The following is a 17584-nucleotide window of genomic DNA, read 5'->3' as shown; positions in this document are numbered from 1 at the left end:
AACAGGCATGGGACCATTTTAAAGATCATCCAGTATGAAAGTGTCATTTACCAACCCTGTAACTGTCTCACTTTGCTTTTAGCCTTGCGTTAGCAGTGTAAACGTGGACGTATATCGAGCGAGTAGTCAAGAATGGATTCTCTTTCAACCTTCCAAAACACGCTAGCTTCCTTTCTATTTTTGAACTCCAAAAACCCTGGAAGTTTATGGTTCGGAGTTTTCGGAGCGCGCAAGGATTGTCTCTGTCACTTGAGGGGTTTGAGTTAGAAGATGAGGTTCTTTCCTTGGCAACAAGCCTTGGAACGACAAACTGGTGACAGAAAATTTACAAACAAGGAGGTCGACAAGAGCGTGATTGATGGAAAACTCTGTGAGGAACACTCACCTGCTTATTATGGAATTTGCGCTACCGGAGGAATGATGAGTGCTGGGTTGACTCATCTCGCTATTACTCCTCTCGATGTCTTGAAAGTGAATATGCAGGTGAGTGTGATCTCAGCAAACCAGTGACTGTTGATGGATTTTAATAAATATTTTGTGATCATGGATTTTTTTTTTTTTTTCTTTTTCTTTGTTGATTGATGAAAAAGGAATCAGATGACCTTGATGACCTACAAAAGAACAATAGAGAGAAACACTGACTAAACCAAGGTTTTGCCCAGAACTTTATATGCTTACTCAACAAAATTTGGGAAGCAAATATTTTAATTATCTTTGGATTATACAATCCAAAATTTTGCTCTTTTTCGGGGTGAGAATAATGGTATTAATCAAACAGATATGGAACCTTATACTAATGGTTGCCTTCTTTCTGTAAACCTGTAGTCATAGGGATTTTATGCCATATTGACACTACTGTTATGGTTTGTCCATTATCTCTTTGATGGAGGAACCTCTGGATAAAACAGTACGTGATTGTTCAGAGGTTATTGTGCTGAAACTTCAGGGTGAACGGCTGCCATGGCAATAGTATAATAATGGCTGCCATCCCAGCTACCACGTTTAAACATTGTGAAAGAAAGAGGATCCAAGGCTCTTACTCTGTTTTGTCCAAACAGTACTTCTAGCTGCTTTTATTCATTTTGTTTCGGTGTCATTTTCCCCCAGAAAAAGGGGGAGGTTTGGGCATTGTTACCATATTCTTCTTGTGGATTTGGTTTTGGTCGTTTGCCCCCAATGCAAAATGACTTGAAGTAAAGGGAAGCATTGTACAAGTCTTCATTTTGAGGCTTGTATTATGAAAATTTTGGAAGTAAGAGATTTTTGTTCCTGGTTTTTAATGTTGAAACAACCAAAGTCCACAAGGAGAATCTTCATATGTATTACATTTCTTTTTTACAGCTTTATGTAGAAGAACCTATTAGCATCATAAGATACTTTTAATTTTTTATCTGTGGTTCAATCTGTCTATAATCTATGTTATCTCCTTTTGGAATTGGTTGATCTCTTTTATTTGTTGCTTCTGTGGTGCATCTTCTTAATTCCTCTAGTATAACAACTTTTGCAGTTCTGATAAAAGCAAATGAATAAAAATTAGGTGAATCCCATTAAGTATAACAGCATCTATTCTGGGTTAAATATTCTCTTGAGGGAAGGAGGCCCTTCTGCCCTTTGGAGAGGTTGGACTGGGAAGTTAATTGGGTATGGTGCTCAAGGCGGCTGCAAATTTGGTCTATATGAGTTTTTCAAGAAGCTTTACTCGGACGTGTTGGTAGACCAGCACAGGAGCTTCATCTACTTTGTCAGCAGTGCATCTGCTCAAGTGTTTGCTGATGTGGCTCTCTGCCCTTTTGAAGCCGTCAAAGTCCGTGTTCAAGCACAACCTAATTATGCTAGGGGCTTGATTGATGGATTTCCGAAGTTATATGCAACTGAAGGCCTCTCTGGGTAAAGATAAATAAATATTTGTCTTCACCTTTCTTTTCTTTTTCATTTCTGTTAATTTTAGGTGTAAAGTGTAACTCTAGGTTATCTCTGTTTCAGCTTTTACAAGGGACTTTTGCCACTTTGGGGTCGGAATCTTCCATGTAATTGCTTTTCCTTGTTATGTGCAGCTGTTCTTCTTCTGTTTGCCCCCATTATGAAGTGCAAGAAATTGGATGAATTTTCTCATTCCACACCAAAAGTCATTAGTGTTCCCTGTTCTATGATATTTTCTTCTTTTTCAAGTTCTGTGATGACTTGGCCTATTCTGCTGATTCTTAAATCAATTTCTAAAACCTTGACTGGGATCTCTGATGGATTCAGTTGCATGGCCATTTTTTCCTTATGCAAAAGAATTGTACTTAGTTTTCTACCTATGCTAGTGCTGCAGTTAGTCATCACTATCCAGTCTGGTTCCACCATGAGTATTCTATTTGGTGGCTATAACCTTGGCTGATTTTGGGGCAACTATGATTATTTATATTGTTCATTGATCTCATTTTCTTTGCTAACCAATCTAAAATTGATGATGTGATAGTCTCTATGATTATGTTTTCGACATTCGAGCATTCCGTGGACTTTTTATATCTTAATATCGTTCAAAGAAGAAAGGAGAACTGCTCAAGAGCTCAGCAACTTGGGGTGACATGTGTAGCTGGCTATACAGCTGGAGCTGTTGGTACCGTGATTTCTAATCCTGCGGATAACATTGTTGCATGTCTTTATAACAAAAAGGCCGGTAATGTGATTCAGGTAATGTTTATGCCTTCCTGGTTAACTTGTTCTTGGTCCAACTCCTTGAAGAACTGAAGGTTCTTATAGGTTATATTTCATAATCCTCAGGCTGTGAAGAATATTGGGTTTTTCAATTTGTTTACAAGAAGTCTACCAATCAGGATCATAATTGTTGGACCTGTTGTAACCTTGCAATGGTTTTTCTATGACACCATTAAAGTACTAACTGGGCTGTAAGTTCATCTTTCTTTCCTTATTTTAGTGGAGTATCTTGTAGCTTCATTCAAATATATTCTTCTCCACTTCAGTTTAACATTTCTTTTAAAACTCCTTTTCTTCTTAGTCCATGATGAGACTAAAAAATTCTAGACTACTTGAGAGTTCAGAAATGTAGTGACACTGAAGAGTTTTATCTTATATTTATTTCAGGCCAACAAGTGGTGGTAGTCTTAGCAATTCCAGGGAAGAGGTTTAATGTTTGTTTGTTCAGATTAGCTGTCATTGATAGTTATACAGAATCATTCAGAATAGCTAGTGGGTGGCTTTCCAATAAAAATGGCAAGTGGAGTCATCCAATCATAGATGGTTGATACTACTACAGCAATGGCACTTTTTCTCGTCTGCTATGGATTTTTTTCTCGATGCAATTCATTGCAGTTTATATGTAGCTATCTTTTCTGCTTGAGGATATAGGAATGCCCATTTGTTCATTGTAGCACAGAGAAATATGGGGAATCAATATGCTTACCAAGATATCTGTCTCTCTGATGTTATTAAAAATTGAAATATTGAATGAAGAGACAGATTGGAAGAGATGAAAGTAAAATGCTTGTATGTTGAAATACGTGAATTACGGTTAGTCAGAATCAGTGAATCTAATGATGAAGGTTTCATATTTGAATCTGAATTTCCACTTCCAATATGCTTTTACATGTATTCTCATTGGTTCCATCTACAAAAACAGAAGGGTATTCTCATTGGTTCCATCCACAGCCAATGCCAGATCCATCTTCCTTCACAAGCATAGAAGTTCAAAAAATTGAAGAACTTTCAGTGGCCTTCCTTAACACCATCATCGGAGGAGCGCAATGAGGGGAGAGAGGTGATTAGAAGGAGTTGGTGTTGCAATGGGTCCCACAGATGCGTCGGAAGAAGACTTGGAAAAGACAAAGTAGCCGTTAATTATTTGTCGGGTAGGCAAAAATACCAGAAGTCTGGGGCTCGCAAGACTCGCAACGTATCAGATACGGTGAAAAGTGAAAACTGATTGATACGTTACAGCTCGCTCGCTTTTCCGACTTTTTGGAATCTTTCGAGTTCGACCCTTCAACGTGCCAACTGTTCTTCGATTGATTTGATCCCATTCGACTTTTCTCACTTGCTGAGTTAGGATCTATCGATGTGAAAATAAGAGAAAGAGAATTAAGAGATGCAATTATAGTAAAGTACCAGTTTTGCCCCCAGCTGACAGTTAAACCCTTGCCGACATCTAAGATATAACTGCCAGTTTGCAACTCTCGGGTTTTATTATCATTTCACCTTTTATTGTTCTTCTCTTCCTCAGTTCCTCACTTCCTTGTCTACCGTCCTGAAATGACTTGCTTAACCTTTCAAAGAAGGAAGAGAAATGCATCCTCAGTCTTATAATTATTTAATGGCATGGGCATGTTTGGTTAGATGAGTCTAGAAATTTCAAATTTATAAAATTAATTGTTTTGTTAACCCAATTAATCTATGGAGTTATTATTCATAAAATTAACTATTTGGTTAATATGAATATGTAATGAAATCTTTGGTTGACGTGATTTTTGTGAATGTACAAATGTTTAACGTTTTTATAGTGAAGAGATTTCACCTTATCCATAAATCTACAGATTCAAGTTTTTAGTGTAAAAAGTTGAATCTCTAAATTTCATGAATTCAGAGATTTTCACAACCAAACGTGTATAAATCTTGCATTCAAAGTAACCAAAAAAACCCTAATTCTTCACCTTATATTGAGCTGGTCTTTGTCAACTGGGACAAGCATTTGAAGGTCAATTATTTTTCTTTTATTTTCTTAAAAACTAAACAATAAAATAAAAAATAAATTTGCTAGCAAGTAGAAATATTTTCATTTTACATTTTCCTTTCCACAATTGGAAGTATGATATCATGACAATCATATTAGACAACAATAAATATTAATAGGATAATTTATTTGTTTTAAATAGCATGAACGGTCTCCGTCTCGAAAAAAACATAGTTACATACTTCTTTAAAGTATTTAAATGTCCCGAATTGTATAACACATGTTAATAATGAATTTTCTACCCTCAAGATTAATCAATCTTTTTATCGCAACGTTGCACTCCGAAATGTGATAGCACTAAGGTGTCCAAAATCTATATTTATCAATCTATTTTCAATAACATGGTTTTAATAAAAACAACTTTTTTTTCTTTAAGAAAAAGCTACTCCCTAAAGAATGAGCAACTCACCCCTTTTTTATTTAAAGAAACCATGTTTCATTCAAACATAAAAAAACAAATGTGATAACTCGAGATACGAATCTTGGAAATCCAAGTGTTAGAACTTGGCCAGTCAACCCTATTCGATAAGGAGGCCACTTTCTTTGCTACGGAGTCAGCCACGTTGTTAGTCTCCATGAGAGAGTATAAAAATTTACAATTAAGAAACTTAGAGCCAAATAATTTGATGTCTTAGACAATGGAGTCAATACATCTAGGCACATTAATTACTCACTCATTCAATAGCTTTCACCAAACCTTCACTGTACACCTCTGCTTCAACCCAGTCATACCCTTCCCCTAGACAAAGAAGTAGACATTTCGTACGGGCAGGGCTTCACCCTCAAGAACCTTCGGGAAATCTACTAGAATAGAGACGACTGCCAAAGGGATCTCTTTATATACAATAAAACCTATAAATTTTCAAAATACAATCCCTGGCAAATTAAGATACTTTTCTCATTTTTATTTTTTGTAATACACAATTAATAGGATCAGGTCACTTCATACCCTCATATTATAATTATTGAATTAATCCTTACCTTATTTAATTAAGTTAACCCTCAAAATTAGCAGAAATTTGTTGCTTGCAAGGATAAGGCTTCAATTTTTTATTTTTTATTTTTTTGGGTAAAGATAAAGCCTCAAATTCAAAACATACAACTCTGTTAATGAGAAATCTAAATTTAGTTCGTCAATGCGCAATAATTGATTTGACATAAACTTCAATCCAAAGAGAATTCTAAATTTAAGCATAAACACTCAATCCCCATCTCAAATTCTTAACCCCTCAAAATTAAGCCAGTCAGAACCATTAATCTCCAGTGACCGAAATCTTCTCTCCCCCTCTCAAATGGAGATTCTGCAACCGCTTGTCCAAAACTGTAAATTTAGTTCCATACTGTCTCTTTCAATCCACTGTAGATAATGTCCAGAAAGATTAATAAAAGTTTCCTGAAACCGCGTTCTATAGGGATCAGACAGCGAAGAAAGAAAAGTAAAAGACAGAGCTTAGAATCCCAAGCTTGTCAGCATTCCAATTGGTCAAAACAGAAAACGAAGAAACAAACTTAAAATAATTCATTTCTTACAAAGCTTTTCTGTCTTCAAATGTGATAGCGAAACAGCCATGAAAGATCTTTTCCAGCAGTCGTCGTCTTTAAATACAGGGTTTCTCACCATTTCCTCATTTCAATCGGTAAGGGATCCCTTCACACTTACTAATACTGTAGACCCTTTTAACAATCTTTGCTGTTTCATTTATAAAATTAGTAGGGTTTTGTCTGGTTAATGAGTATTTGTTGTTTTACGAAGAAAAAGATTTTGAAGCGGGAGCTCTTTTCGTTGTTTCATGGGTAATACATGTGGAGGATCTTTTGGGAGCAAATACTTTCAGGGCTATAATTCGCCCGATGATCCATCAATTTCAAGGCGTAAACGTTACGGGTCTTCGATTTCTGATTATTCCAACACGCAGCAGCTGATCTCTGAAGAAATCGCCAAAGATTACCAAAAGAACGATCAAAATAGTCCAACTTTAAACGATAACAACATGAGGCGAGGGATCGATAACCAGGCGTATTATGTATTGGGTCACAAAACTGCTAACATCCGTGATCTTTACACGTTGGGTCGTAAATTGGGTCAAGGACAATTCGGTACTACTTATTTCTGCACTGAGAATTCCACCGGTAATGAATACGCTTGTAAGTCTATCAATAAGAGGAAACTGATCACTAAGGAAGATGTGGAAGACGTCAGGAGGGAAATTCAAATAATGCATCACCTTGCAGGTCATAAGAACATTGTGACCATTAAAGGAGCTTATGAAGATACACTCTATGTACATATAGTGATGGAGCTCTGTTCTGGGGGTGAATTATTTGATAGGATCATTCAGAGGGGTCATTATAGTGAGAGGAAGGCAGCTGAGTTGACAAATATCATTGTGGGTGTTGTTGAGGCATGTCATTCTCTTGGGGTTATCCACCGGGATTTAAAACCAGAGAATTTCTTGCTGGTTAACAAGGACGACGATTTCTCACTCAAAGCCATTGATTTTGGGCTCTCTGTCTTCTTTAAACCAGGTATACTGTCTTTCTGAAAATGCTCCTCTTTTCCTCAAAACTGTTATTGGGAATTTATGATAGGTAATTTTCTCCAGCAAATTCTTTCCTGAAAAATTCCCTCAGCAATGATGGCCTTTCCAAAATGAAGTTGTATCATTTATACTTTTTTCCTTCCACCCCCCCCCCCCCGCCCCAGTGACACTCTGATTGATGCTTTATAGAATGTTCTGGATATCACAGACTTAACACTGTTGAAAAGGCACTGATGATATTATAGAAGATGATGAACCTGATTCTTCAGCTAAACTTGATATTAAATTATTTAAAAAAAAAAAAAAAAAAATCTCGTTTTGATCCTGATTGATTATAGTAAATCTAAATTTTATGATCTCATGAAATCGACAGAGGTTTAATGTTTTAAATCGGGATACTTTTCTGACTCTGGCATGAAAATATAGGTCAAATCTTTACTGATGTGGTTGGAAGCCCATATTATGTTGCTCCTGAGGTACTTTGCAAGCATTACGGGCCGGAAGCAGATGTATGGACGGCAGGGGTGATACTCTATATACTGCTGAGTGGTGTGCCACCTTTTTGGGCAGGTATATCTGATCTGATGTATTTATGCTGCACATAATGTTAATTCATTCTAAATTTTGTACTGAAAACTTGTTTGGATTTCAGAAACACAGCAAGGAATCTTTGATGCAGTGTTGAAGGGAAACATTGACTTCGATTCGGATCCATGGCCTCTAATCTCTGACAGTGCTAAGGATCTTATCCAAAAGATGCTCTGCTCTCAGCCCTCTGATCGCCTGACTGCTCATGAAGTGCGATGTAAGATATCATCTTTTCTTCCCATGTTTCCTGCTTCGTTGGTGCCAGGGCCTCTTTTTATTTTCTCAAGTTGGGAACAGTCATTTTGATATAGTTTTTCTGTTTCATGCTAAATTTAGGTCATCCTTGGATATGCGAAAATGGAGTTGCTCCTGACAGAGCATTGGATTCAGCTGTACTTTCTCGCCTCAAACAGTTCTCCGCGATGAATAAGCTAAAGAAGATGGCTTTACGGGTGAGTAGTATGATGCATTATATCATTTCAAACACACATGATAAATACTGAAGATGCACCTTCAACCATACTGGAGATCCTAGTTGAGAAAACCCATCTTGTGATACTTTCTCCTATAATTTTTCCTAATTGTTGTGTCAGTGTGCTTTATAAAACTTTATTTGATGATTCTGAAGATTAACTATGAATATTGAATATCAGGATTACGATTGACAAACTAGAACTCATGATTTGACAGGGTAAGGAAGATAGAATTATTAGAACATAAGCCCACAAGGATAGAATCACAATGATCTCGATCAAACATAATGTGTCGTCATATGAAAAATCAAATAAAATGGAATTTAACAGTGCGATGGGGTTGCATGGACCTCTGTAAGTGTTTCTCAGGACATCCGACTATCAAGTTTACCCCCTGAATGGATCTGCTGGGATAGTAGGTAGCAGAATCAGAAATTAAAGGAAGATAGAATTCAGAAACTGCAAAATAACAGGGTTAACTTACAAACCAGTGGTCAGATTGGCCTCAAGTTCTGAAGGAGACCAGGGGGGGGGGGAAGCGGAGGAGAACAGCTGGTCAAAAATTTCAGCCACAACCAATGGATGGAATGGCTATAGTAGTATATGATCGAAAGAGAGACTTGCCTTCACGGGAAATAGAAACTAAATCGATACTGACCTTACTCCTTCAAATTTAGAAAACTGGCAGTACTAATACTGAGAAATGATATATTAGTCATTAGAAGAAGGTAACCATCCAAAGGTTTGGTAGTCGATTTTTCAAGCTGTATTGTCACTTCTAAATGAATTTCCTAACTGTTCCCTTTTGTTATTAACCATTTGTAGTTTCCTTTCACAAATAAAAGTCCTAATATTAGATTTCTGACAGCCAGTATTTGTATTTTGTCTTATCAGGTCATAGCAGAAAGCTTATCTGAGGAGGAAATTGCTGGTTTGAAAGAGATGTTCAAGGCAATGGATACTGACAACAGTGGTGCCATCACATTTGATGAACTAAAGGCTGGCTTGAGAAGATATGGCTCCAATCTTAAGGAGTCAGAGATCCGTCAACTTATGGATGCTGTAAGTTTTTCCTTTTTTATTTAATATAAAAATTGAGCGAGACTTTTTATTGTATTGTTTTCCCCTTTTGTTGGTGATGTTACCATTTCTACATGAACTGGGAGATATGTTTACAAAAAGTGGAGGTTTTAAATTGAAGTTGACAGTCCTTATAAACAATGAATGTAACATGCATCCATCCTGTTGCATCAGAAGAATTTAACTTAGGGGACTATATTTATGTGAAGATTTTGAAAATTTTAATACTATTTGTTTGTGTTTCAATACTATCCTGGATTTGGTTTGAATTGAGTCCTTAAAAAGCTCCTGCTGCTGCTTCTTCTATGTTCACCTGGTTGCTGTAGTGTCTTCTAGTGTGTCTTCAAGTTATTTCATGCTGCTTCTGCAGTAACTCGTTGTTCTTTTCAGACCTGTAACATCTATAGTAGTTCTGAGCTGCTGTTTATCATCTAATAACTTCTCTTTGATTTTTCAATGATTTGTTATTTATTATTTGACAAGAAAATTAAATTATAAATGTTTTTTGAAGGGTTAAAATTGGGCATCTGGGATCAGAAAAAACTGCACTAGGCCTAGAGAGAGAGAGAGAGTTTTCTGAGTTAAGAAACGTTAGTTCTTGGGTGTGATTGCATAGATTGATTACATTTGGTTAACTGAGTATTATCATGTCAGGCCGATGTAGACAATAGTGGGACCATTGACTATGGGGAATTTATTGCTGCTACGGTACATCTTAACAAACTGGAGCGTGAGGAACATCTCATTGCAGCATTTTCATACTTTGACAAGGATGGAAGTGGTTATATTACAGTAGATGAACTGCAGCATGCTTGTGCAGAACATGGCATGACTGATGTTCCTCTTGAGGATATTATCAAAGAAGTTGATCAAGACAATGTAAGTGACGAAAACCTGAATGCTTATAATGCCCCTTTTCAAGAAACTGGTTTATTCTTTTATTTTTGTTTAGGATTATTTTTCTTCTGGATGATATGTAGAAGTATCTCAATCATCAAAACTGATCAAAAAGCAGTTACTTGTTGCTTCTGTTTAGGTCATGACTATAAAGTGCTGCAGCTTTCTACATGCAGATTATCAATTAAATTGATAATTTCACCAAATTTGATCTTTCAAGAATTTTGCACTCAGTTCTTAATTAAATATATCAGAACATTGGGCTGGAAGACGCTGCACTTTCTTTGCTATCCTACTTAATCATTAGTAAAAGGGACTCTTTTCTTTCGTTCTTTCTTTAATAGATCTTCAAAAGAGGGACTGGAGGAAGAGAATCTCTGGCCTGAAAAGAAAAAAGACTCTCTAGTAGGAACATTCAAGCCAATCTACCGGATTGTGTTCTAGTGCCCCTTGGTGGGTTTAGCATTTAATCTGTCACACAAACAGGTTCATCAGACCCTTTCTTGAATGATGTGGGTTCTGGATTTTGTTTGTAAGCATAGGATCTGTGTTGCATAGCTATGTTGGGAGGTTGTGGGTGCTGATACCAGGTGAAAGCATACGCTAATCATGACTTGTAGTAAAAAAATATGCCCCTGTTATCGACATTATCCTCTCTATTCCTCATGCTCATTATTGCTGTTAATATTATTTTTTTGGGGCTAACCTCTAATATATTGCTGATTTTATATATATGTTTCAGGATGGTAGAATAGACTATGGTGAGTTTGTTGCTATGATGCAAAAGGGTAATGCTTTTGTTGGGAGAAGAACAGTGCGGAACAGCTTGTGCATTAAAGATGCACCAGGAGCTCATTGAATTCTTATTACGCACATCATGAACAGGTGTGCTTCAAATTCCTGTACCTTATAATATCCGTTTCTCCTTATTTTCTTTTATGGAACTTTAATGGTTGATCTTTACATCGAAGGAGAAACTTAGGGAATGTACTGAAAACCTGAAACACAATATAATGGAGTATTTATACCCATTAAAAGACACCCTTACTGGATGGTACTTGTTCACCGAGTCCCTTTATCTAAAAGAGTAAAGGCTTTTTATCCTTTAATGGTGAGAGTGAACTTCTCACTGAACTTTAATATGGTAGCATGTTTGTCCAACAGTTTGTTGGCTAGTCTCATAAGTTAGTTGAGGAAGTTCAAAAAAGATTGGTTGGAAGTATCTTTTCTTTAATCCAAGTGGCATTAATATAAGAGGGTGAATCTTGATAGGGTATTGAATTCCAACAAATGTATTTTTCATGGTTGAGAAGTGTCAATCCTGATGTGTTCTCACAACTGGACTGAGAGAAGGCATATGATTATGAAAATTTGGATTTTTTTTCAGTAGTTCGGATGATGGGTTCTGTAATCAAATGGCGGAACTGGGTTAAGGTTTGCCCTTTGAAGGTTTTAGTAAGGAAGATAATCTCTTACATTTTTGGAATTCTTGAGGTATTGAGCATGAGTGTTTGTTATCACCAATTCTTTATCCCATAGCGAACGAAGAGTCTAAATTAGAGAGATTTTTAATGTATTGTGAAGGTGAGCAAATTAAGAGTGTCCAATTGGCCAAGTGGGCCTTCTTGTTTTGGGTGAATGCCTTCAAAGATTTTATTTTGGCCAATGGTTAGTTGTATGAGCTGGGCCTTTTTATTTTGCTGAATTGATGTAATAGACCTAACTAATAAACCCATATCATAGGTGTATGTTAGTGAATTTAATTAAACTAGTTATCAAGTGCTTGAGTTTGATTAGGATGTGTAGCAGCTTTTAAGAGTTCTATGTTCCAGCCTCGCTTTTCTGCCTTATTGTCAAAAAATGGCTGTCGATTGATTTTTAAGGGAGCAGGGAGATAGCAGATACGTGTTTCTTAGGCTTGGAAGGAATTTGGTGATTTGTGGACTGTACCCAACGAAAAGAACTCCTTGAAATCTCTCAGTACCTTCCCTGCATTCTGAAGGCTGGTCACTAATGTTTTGGCAGCCACAGTTTTATTTTTCCCATGTTATTGATGTTTTGCTGCAGAAATTCCCATGTCAAATCATTTCTGAATCAACCTTTGAATGTAGTTGGAAGACATGATCTCTCTGGCTTGGACAGTCCTTTGAAAGCGAAATGGCATTGATAATTCCCCTTCTCTGATCTTTCCCACCATAATTTTTCTTGAGATGTTCTTTGTGAGAGGGCTGTTGAACATTCGGTCACCATTAATGCCAATGGCACTTGAGCATTGTGTCTTTATTTTTATCTGGCGTATCTTTTGTTCGTGGGAAATATCCTCAAGCAGAGATGCTGGTTCTTTCGTAACCATCTATTTGAAACTGTTTGCTACCAGTTCTTCTGTAACTGAATTTATTTTGAAGATTTTCTGATTTGTGCCTGAAGCTTGTATTCTCTTGTGGTTGGCTGTTGGATCAATGAATGGAACTGTGACCCAACCCTCTTCCCCCTCCTTTTTTCCTTCAACCCCCAAGAAGGTTTTTCTGCTTGTTCTATCCTATCTTGTGAAGCCATTGATATTCCCCTTCTCAAGCTTTCCTTCTAATATGCTTGGTTGCTTTCATGTTTGCAGTACTGTCTTTGACATCTTAGTGGTCATCAGACTTGGAAACACTTGCATACATGTTCCAAACCTGGGATGCAATGGCAGATTATACAGCAAGGCTAGCAGAGGTGAATTGACAGTGGTGGTTTTGTTATGCAATTTTGGTTCTTTCACTGCTCTTTGGCAGTGAATGTTCGGTGTTAGAGCTACTTGTGCCTATTTGTGGCCAAGTAATTGCTTAAAAGAGATCAGGGAGTGTTCTAAAAGCTTTTTGAATGTAAGCAGTCCATCTATTTTTTTCCTCCCATTACCTCGTTTTTAATCTAATGCCTTTGAATCATTTGTTCAAGACGTTTTAGAAACTCTGAGATTTCGAACTGCCACCTTCACGAAGGGGATCCCAAAAAATATAAAAAGAAAAAGAAAAAACAGGGTAAATAATTTATGACCAAGGGTGAAATACTGAAATGCATCTATGCATGTCCTTACGTGTAATATACCTCTATGCACTTGAATTTTGTCACTTAATTGAAATTCACTTTGTAAAATTTTATGTCCATGCCACTGAAGGGTTGTCAATTTTTAGTGGAGAGGTCATGGATTCAACGCTCCCTATGACATATCTAATATTTTTTCTTTCGCGCCGCCCCCCCTTAAAAAAAACACCCCAAATCTCATTGTATGACCTCATTGGATAACGTAGGGTAAATGTATAATTTTAACTAATTCGATTATTGGGTCGGCCGGTTGGGTCGCACCTATGGCCTAATTTGTTTGCTTCCATCATATATCTTCAAAATTGAGTCATTCGAATCGCCTACCAAATATATCAATGTTGTCAATTTTTGAAGTTGAATACTATAATCCAAATCACAAATAATAATAATAATAATTAAAAGAGTTTTTAAGTGCCTCATGAAAGACAAGTCTTCCACCAGGGCACTCAATTACCAACAACAATTATATAAATATATACTAATTTCCTTATACACCTTTTGACTCTTACACTTGTCAGAAACATGAATATACTTACCCTTTGTTACTCTTTATTCATTTGCTTAGATTCTACTTAAACAAATACACACTACAATAATTGCATTACTATGGTGACTAATAACAGTTTGTCAAAATAATTACATCATCTTATTTGTATGTTCAATAATTAAGGTAGGTGATGACTAATATAAATCATTTCAATTAAAAAGAAGCAATTTTTTTTTTCAAGTTTGATCTAAAGAATATGTGATGTAAAAGTAAATTATATGATTCATATTTGAACAGACATCTATACGTGCATTTGTACATGTAACCTTACTAGTTGATGTAAAAAATGAACTTAATCCTACCTACATAATCTTCTTCTTCTTCTTCTTCTTTCTTTCTTTCTTTCTTTCTTTTTTCTTTTCTTTTTTTTTTTTTTTTTTTTTTTTCGGGTACAAAGACGGTGCTAAACAACCCAAAGGAACAAACAGAATACTTAACTTAAACAAGACTTTCTATCCACCATGAGAATTCCTTCAAGCCCAACTGGAGGATCTGGGAAGAATGCTCATGGGTCCAAGGAACAAAGTTGTACCCTAGACATCTAGTCAGCAGCTTTGTTTGCTTCTCTACCAATGTGAACAAACCTCACCCTACATAATCTTCTGTAATTATGTCAATACAATTACATAATTTTCAAACAAATTATGAATGATACACTCTAATAAAAGGCCCATGGGCCAACTATGAAGCAGTAATAGGGTGCTAGAAGAGTAAAGGCCCACAGGTCACAGAGAAGGGGGAAGGCATAGGCCCAAATATACGGGGGACAGTCTTGATTCTTGAACTCATGACGTGCCGGAAGCAGCACCTAAAGATTCTTGAACTCAGTTGTGTTTGGAAGCGTGGTTTTGCCAAGTGGGAAGTGTGTCTTTTTGTCATATTAAATAAATTGTAAATAATTTATAAAATCAGAGCACCTCAGTTTTCAATCCCCTCCAGACTCTAAACCCTATGATCAACAATTCAATCAAATCTAAAAAAAATGATTCAGAATTGGCCACTGAATAGTCCAAAATCAGGATCGAGACTGATTTCATTCCAAATCAATTTCAATTGATCCGATTTCAATATTCTAAACACAGCAAAGCAAATTTGCATGAACAGACCTTGCTTCAGTTCTACGCATTTACCATCCAGCGAATCACTTTGGTCTGTTAGTTGAAATTTCGATCTCAATCATTGAAATTCAATATCGACCAAAATTTCGGATCTGACGGACCGAAATCTTGCACTATCATGCACATTACTGAAGCAATTTCAAAACAGTACCTGGGGTCTGAAAAAGGCTTTGAATTCTGTCCAAAGTCTTCAATGCTTAATCCTTCTTTTTCCCACCCATTGGAGGGATTTTGCTTGGGAGCAGTGCCTACGTGGCATTCTCCAAACAGTGAAGGGTTGGATTTTAATTTCAGTGCTTAGATTAAATCTTGACTGCACATTTTGAACATGTGCATTAAACACCACTTAAGTGAGAATAAACCGCTTTTTTTAAATGAACCGAACCATTTGAAGTTCAACTCAAGCCTATTTTTTTTTAATTTTGAGATTGCATTAGAACGGGTCCACCATTTTTCGGCCCAAAGCTTCGGTGCTCGGCAACTGTGATGAACCAAGGTGCTCCGGCTGCAGGCACAACCAACGCCGGAAATGGCTCAGCTCAACCCTGGCAAAGAGTCAGGACTAGAAGAAGGAGTGGATAGGTAGTACTGAAGAGACCACCGATGAGATTAATCCGATTTCAGTGCTAATTGCTCAGAGATTCTCCAGAAAGAAATCGGAGCGGTTTACTTACCTTGTCGCGGCTGTTATGTCCAGTTTAGGAATCATTTCCATGGCTATTGCCTCCGTTTAGGATTTTGCTTGGGAGCCGTGGCATCGGACACAGTTGGCCGAAGAAAACACAGTTGGCCCAAGCAAAAGTAGGATTTCAAAATTTAAAATGCGCTTTAAGAGAAAACACAGCTAGCCCAAGAAGCAACGCCTTGATCTTCTTGTTGGAATTCTATTCTTGTATCAGTTACAATTCCGTCTCATCTCAATCTTGTTCTGGTTTTCTAGGGTTTTAGTGGTTTGAATTTGTAGTTTAGCTCTAAGCTTGGACAATGGAAGAAATGTTGTGTACTGGAAAATTGCTCGAAGAACATCTGAGGGAAGTTGGGAAGAGACTCCTTCGTCTTCCTCCCTCGTGAAGTGGAGAAACTGTTGGGTTTGGGTGTCTTGGAAGAAGTTGCATGAAATACCTATGGCTAAGGTCTGTGTTTATAATTGGATCGGGTTGGAAAATGCACTTTGTCAATTGAAGAAGGCCCTGGTTTCTGAGGATTTGATGGTTCACTCGAACAATCACGTCAAAGTTGCAGTTGCATCTTGCGTTAGTGAGGTCACAAGAATCTATAAACCGATCATACCTTATGATGAGAAACTGATGAAAAAAGTATTTCGGGTTAATTGTTGATACATTCGAGGATTACATTTTACTTCTTGTCCTTCGTATTACATTACAGGAGATGCAAGATTCTTGCATTGATGGCTGAAGTTCAATCATGCGTTACAATGGTGAGATTTGAACTGAACGAGATGATTCTGGAAATGTTAACACATTTTTGGTATTCGATAACGGAACATCATTCGAAACGAGTATTCTCTGATATGGAGACAATCACGACCCTTGTGTCGAACCATAGTGACCATTTATTTGAGGTTCTTCCGCCGGTGTTAGAGATTGTCCACAAGAAAGCGAAACTTGCAGAGAATCCTGTAAATTGGTATGCTAGTCCTGTAAACTGGTATGCTAGTCTTATAATGGATAATAAGAGAGAATCTTTCAAGAAACAAAACCAGGAGGCTAATGAAACGTCACTGAACGTAACTAGCTCTGAATTGCCTGATTTGTCTTTCCAGTCTCTGACAATCACGAGTGATACTGAAAATAGAAATGGAAATGGAAATGGTGATGCAGAGAAGATCGAACTTGACCATTTTAAATCGGAAATAGCAGATAGTGAAACATCACTGAACACAACTAGCTCTGAATTGCCTGATCTGTCTTTTTAGTCTGACAATCACGAGTGATACTGAAAATAGAAATGGAAATGGAAATGGTGATGCAGAGAAGATCGAACTTGACCATTTTAAATCGGAAATAGCAGATAGTGAAACGTCCCTTGAGCGCATAGCCCGAGTTCTCCGAATTGCCCGGATTTGTCTTTTCAATCTGACAATCACGAGTGATACTGGAAATAGATATGGAAATGGAAATGGTGATGCAGAGAAGATCGAACTTGACCATTTTAAACCGGAAATAGCAGATAGTGAAACCTCATTGAACACAACTAGCTCACCGAATTGCCGATCCTGTCTTTCCCAGCTCTCGACAATCACGAGTGATATCTGGAAAATAGAAATGGAAATGGAAATGGTGATGTAGAGAAGATCGAACTTGACCATATTAAACCGGAAACAGCAGATAGTGAAACGTCATCGAGCTAACCAACTAGGCTCAATTGCCTGATCTGTCTTTCCAGTCTGACAATCACGAGTGATACTGAAAATAGAAATGGAAATGGTGATGCAGAGAAGATCGAACTTGACCATTTTAAACCTGAAATAGCAGATAGTGAAACATCACTGAACGCAACTATCTCTG

General features: G+C 37.1%; 2 protein-coding genes across 2 annotated transcripts; both read left to right on the top strand.

Annotated features, from left to right (window-relative positions):
- LOC149017312 (mitochondrial phosphate carrier protein 1, mitochondrial-like) lies at nucleotides 1–4046 on the top strand. The gene is made up of 6 exons (XM_089151646.1): nucleotides 1–483; nucleotides 1538–1887; nucleotides 1984–2027; nucleotides 2462–2676; nucleotides 2767–2891; nucleotides 3088–4046. The coding sequence occupies exons 1-6, from the start codon at nucleotides 271–273 to the stop codon at nucleotides 3131–3133; spliced, it is 993 nt and encodes a 330-aa protein (XP_089007772.1). The 5' UTR covers nucleotides 1–270; the 3' UTR covers nucleotides 3134–4046.
- Nucleotides 4047–6097: 2051 nt separating this feature from the next.
- On the top strand, nucleotides 6098–13414 carry LOC149017311 (calcium-dependent protein kinase 26-like). The gene is made up of 8 exons (XM_089151645.1): nucleotides 6098–7255; nucleotides 7696–7839; nucleotides 7922–8074; nucleotides 8194–8309; nucleotides 9225–9392; nucleotides 10065–10289; nucleotides 11050–11192; nucleotides 12922–13414. The coding sequence occupies exons 1-7, from the start codon at nucleotides 6520–6522 to the stop codon at nucleotides 11164–11166; spliced, it is 1659 nt and encodes a 552-aa protein (XP_089007771.1). The 5' UTR covers nucleotides 6098–6519; the 3' UTR covers nucleotides 11167–11192; nucleotides 12922–13414.
- The last annotated feature ends 4170 nt before the right edge of the window (nucleotides 13415–17584 follow it).

The sequence above is a fragment of the Hakea prostrata genome, chromosome 4 (genome assembly GCF_041222555.1).
Source record: "Hakea prostrata isolate BN-2017 chromosome 4, UWA_Hpros_2, whole genome shotgun sequence".
Classification (NCBI taxonomy): Eukaryota; Viridiplantae; Streptophyta; class Magnoliopsida; order Proteales; family Proteaceae; genus Hakea; species Hakea prostrata.
The sequence above is the reverse complement of the archived record's forward strand: the minus strand, read 5'-3'. Positions and strand labels throughout refer to the sequence as shown.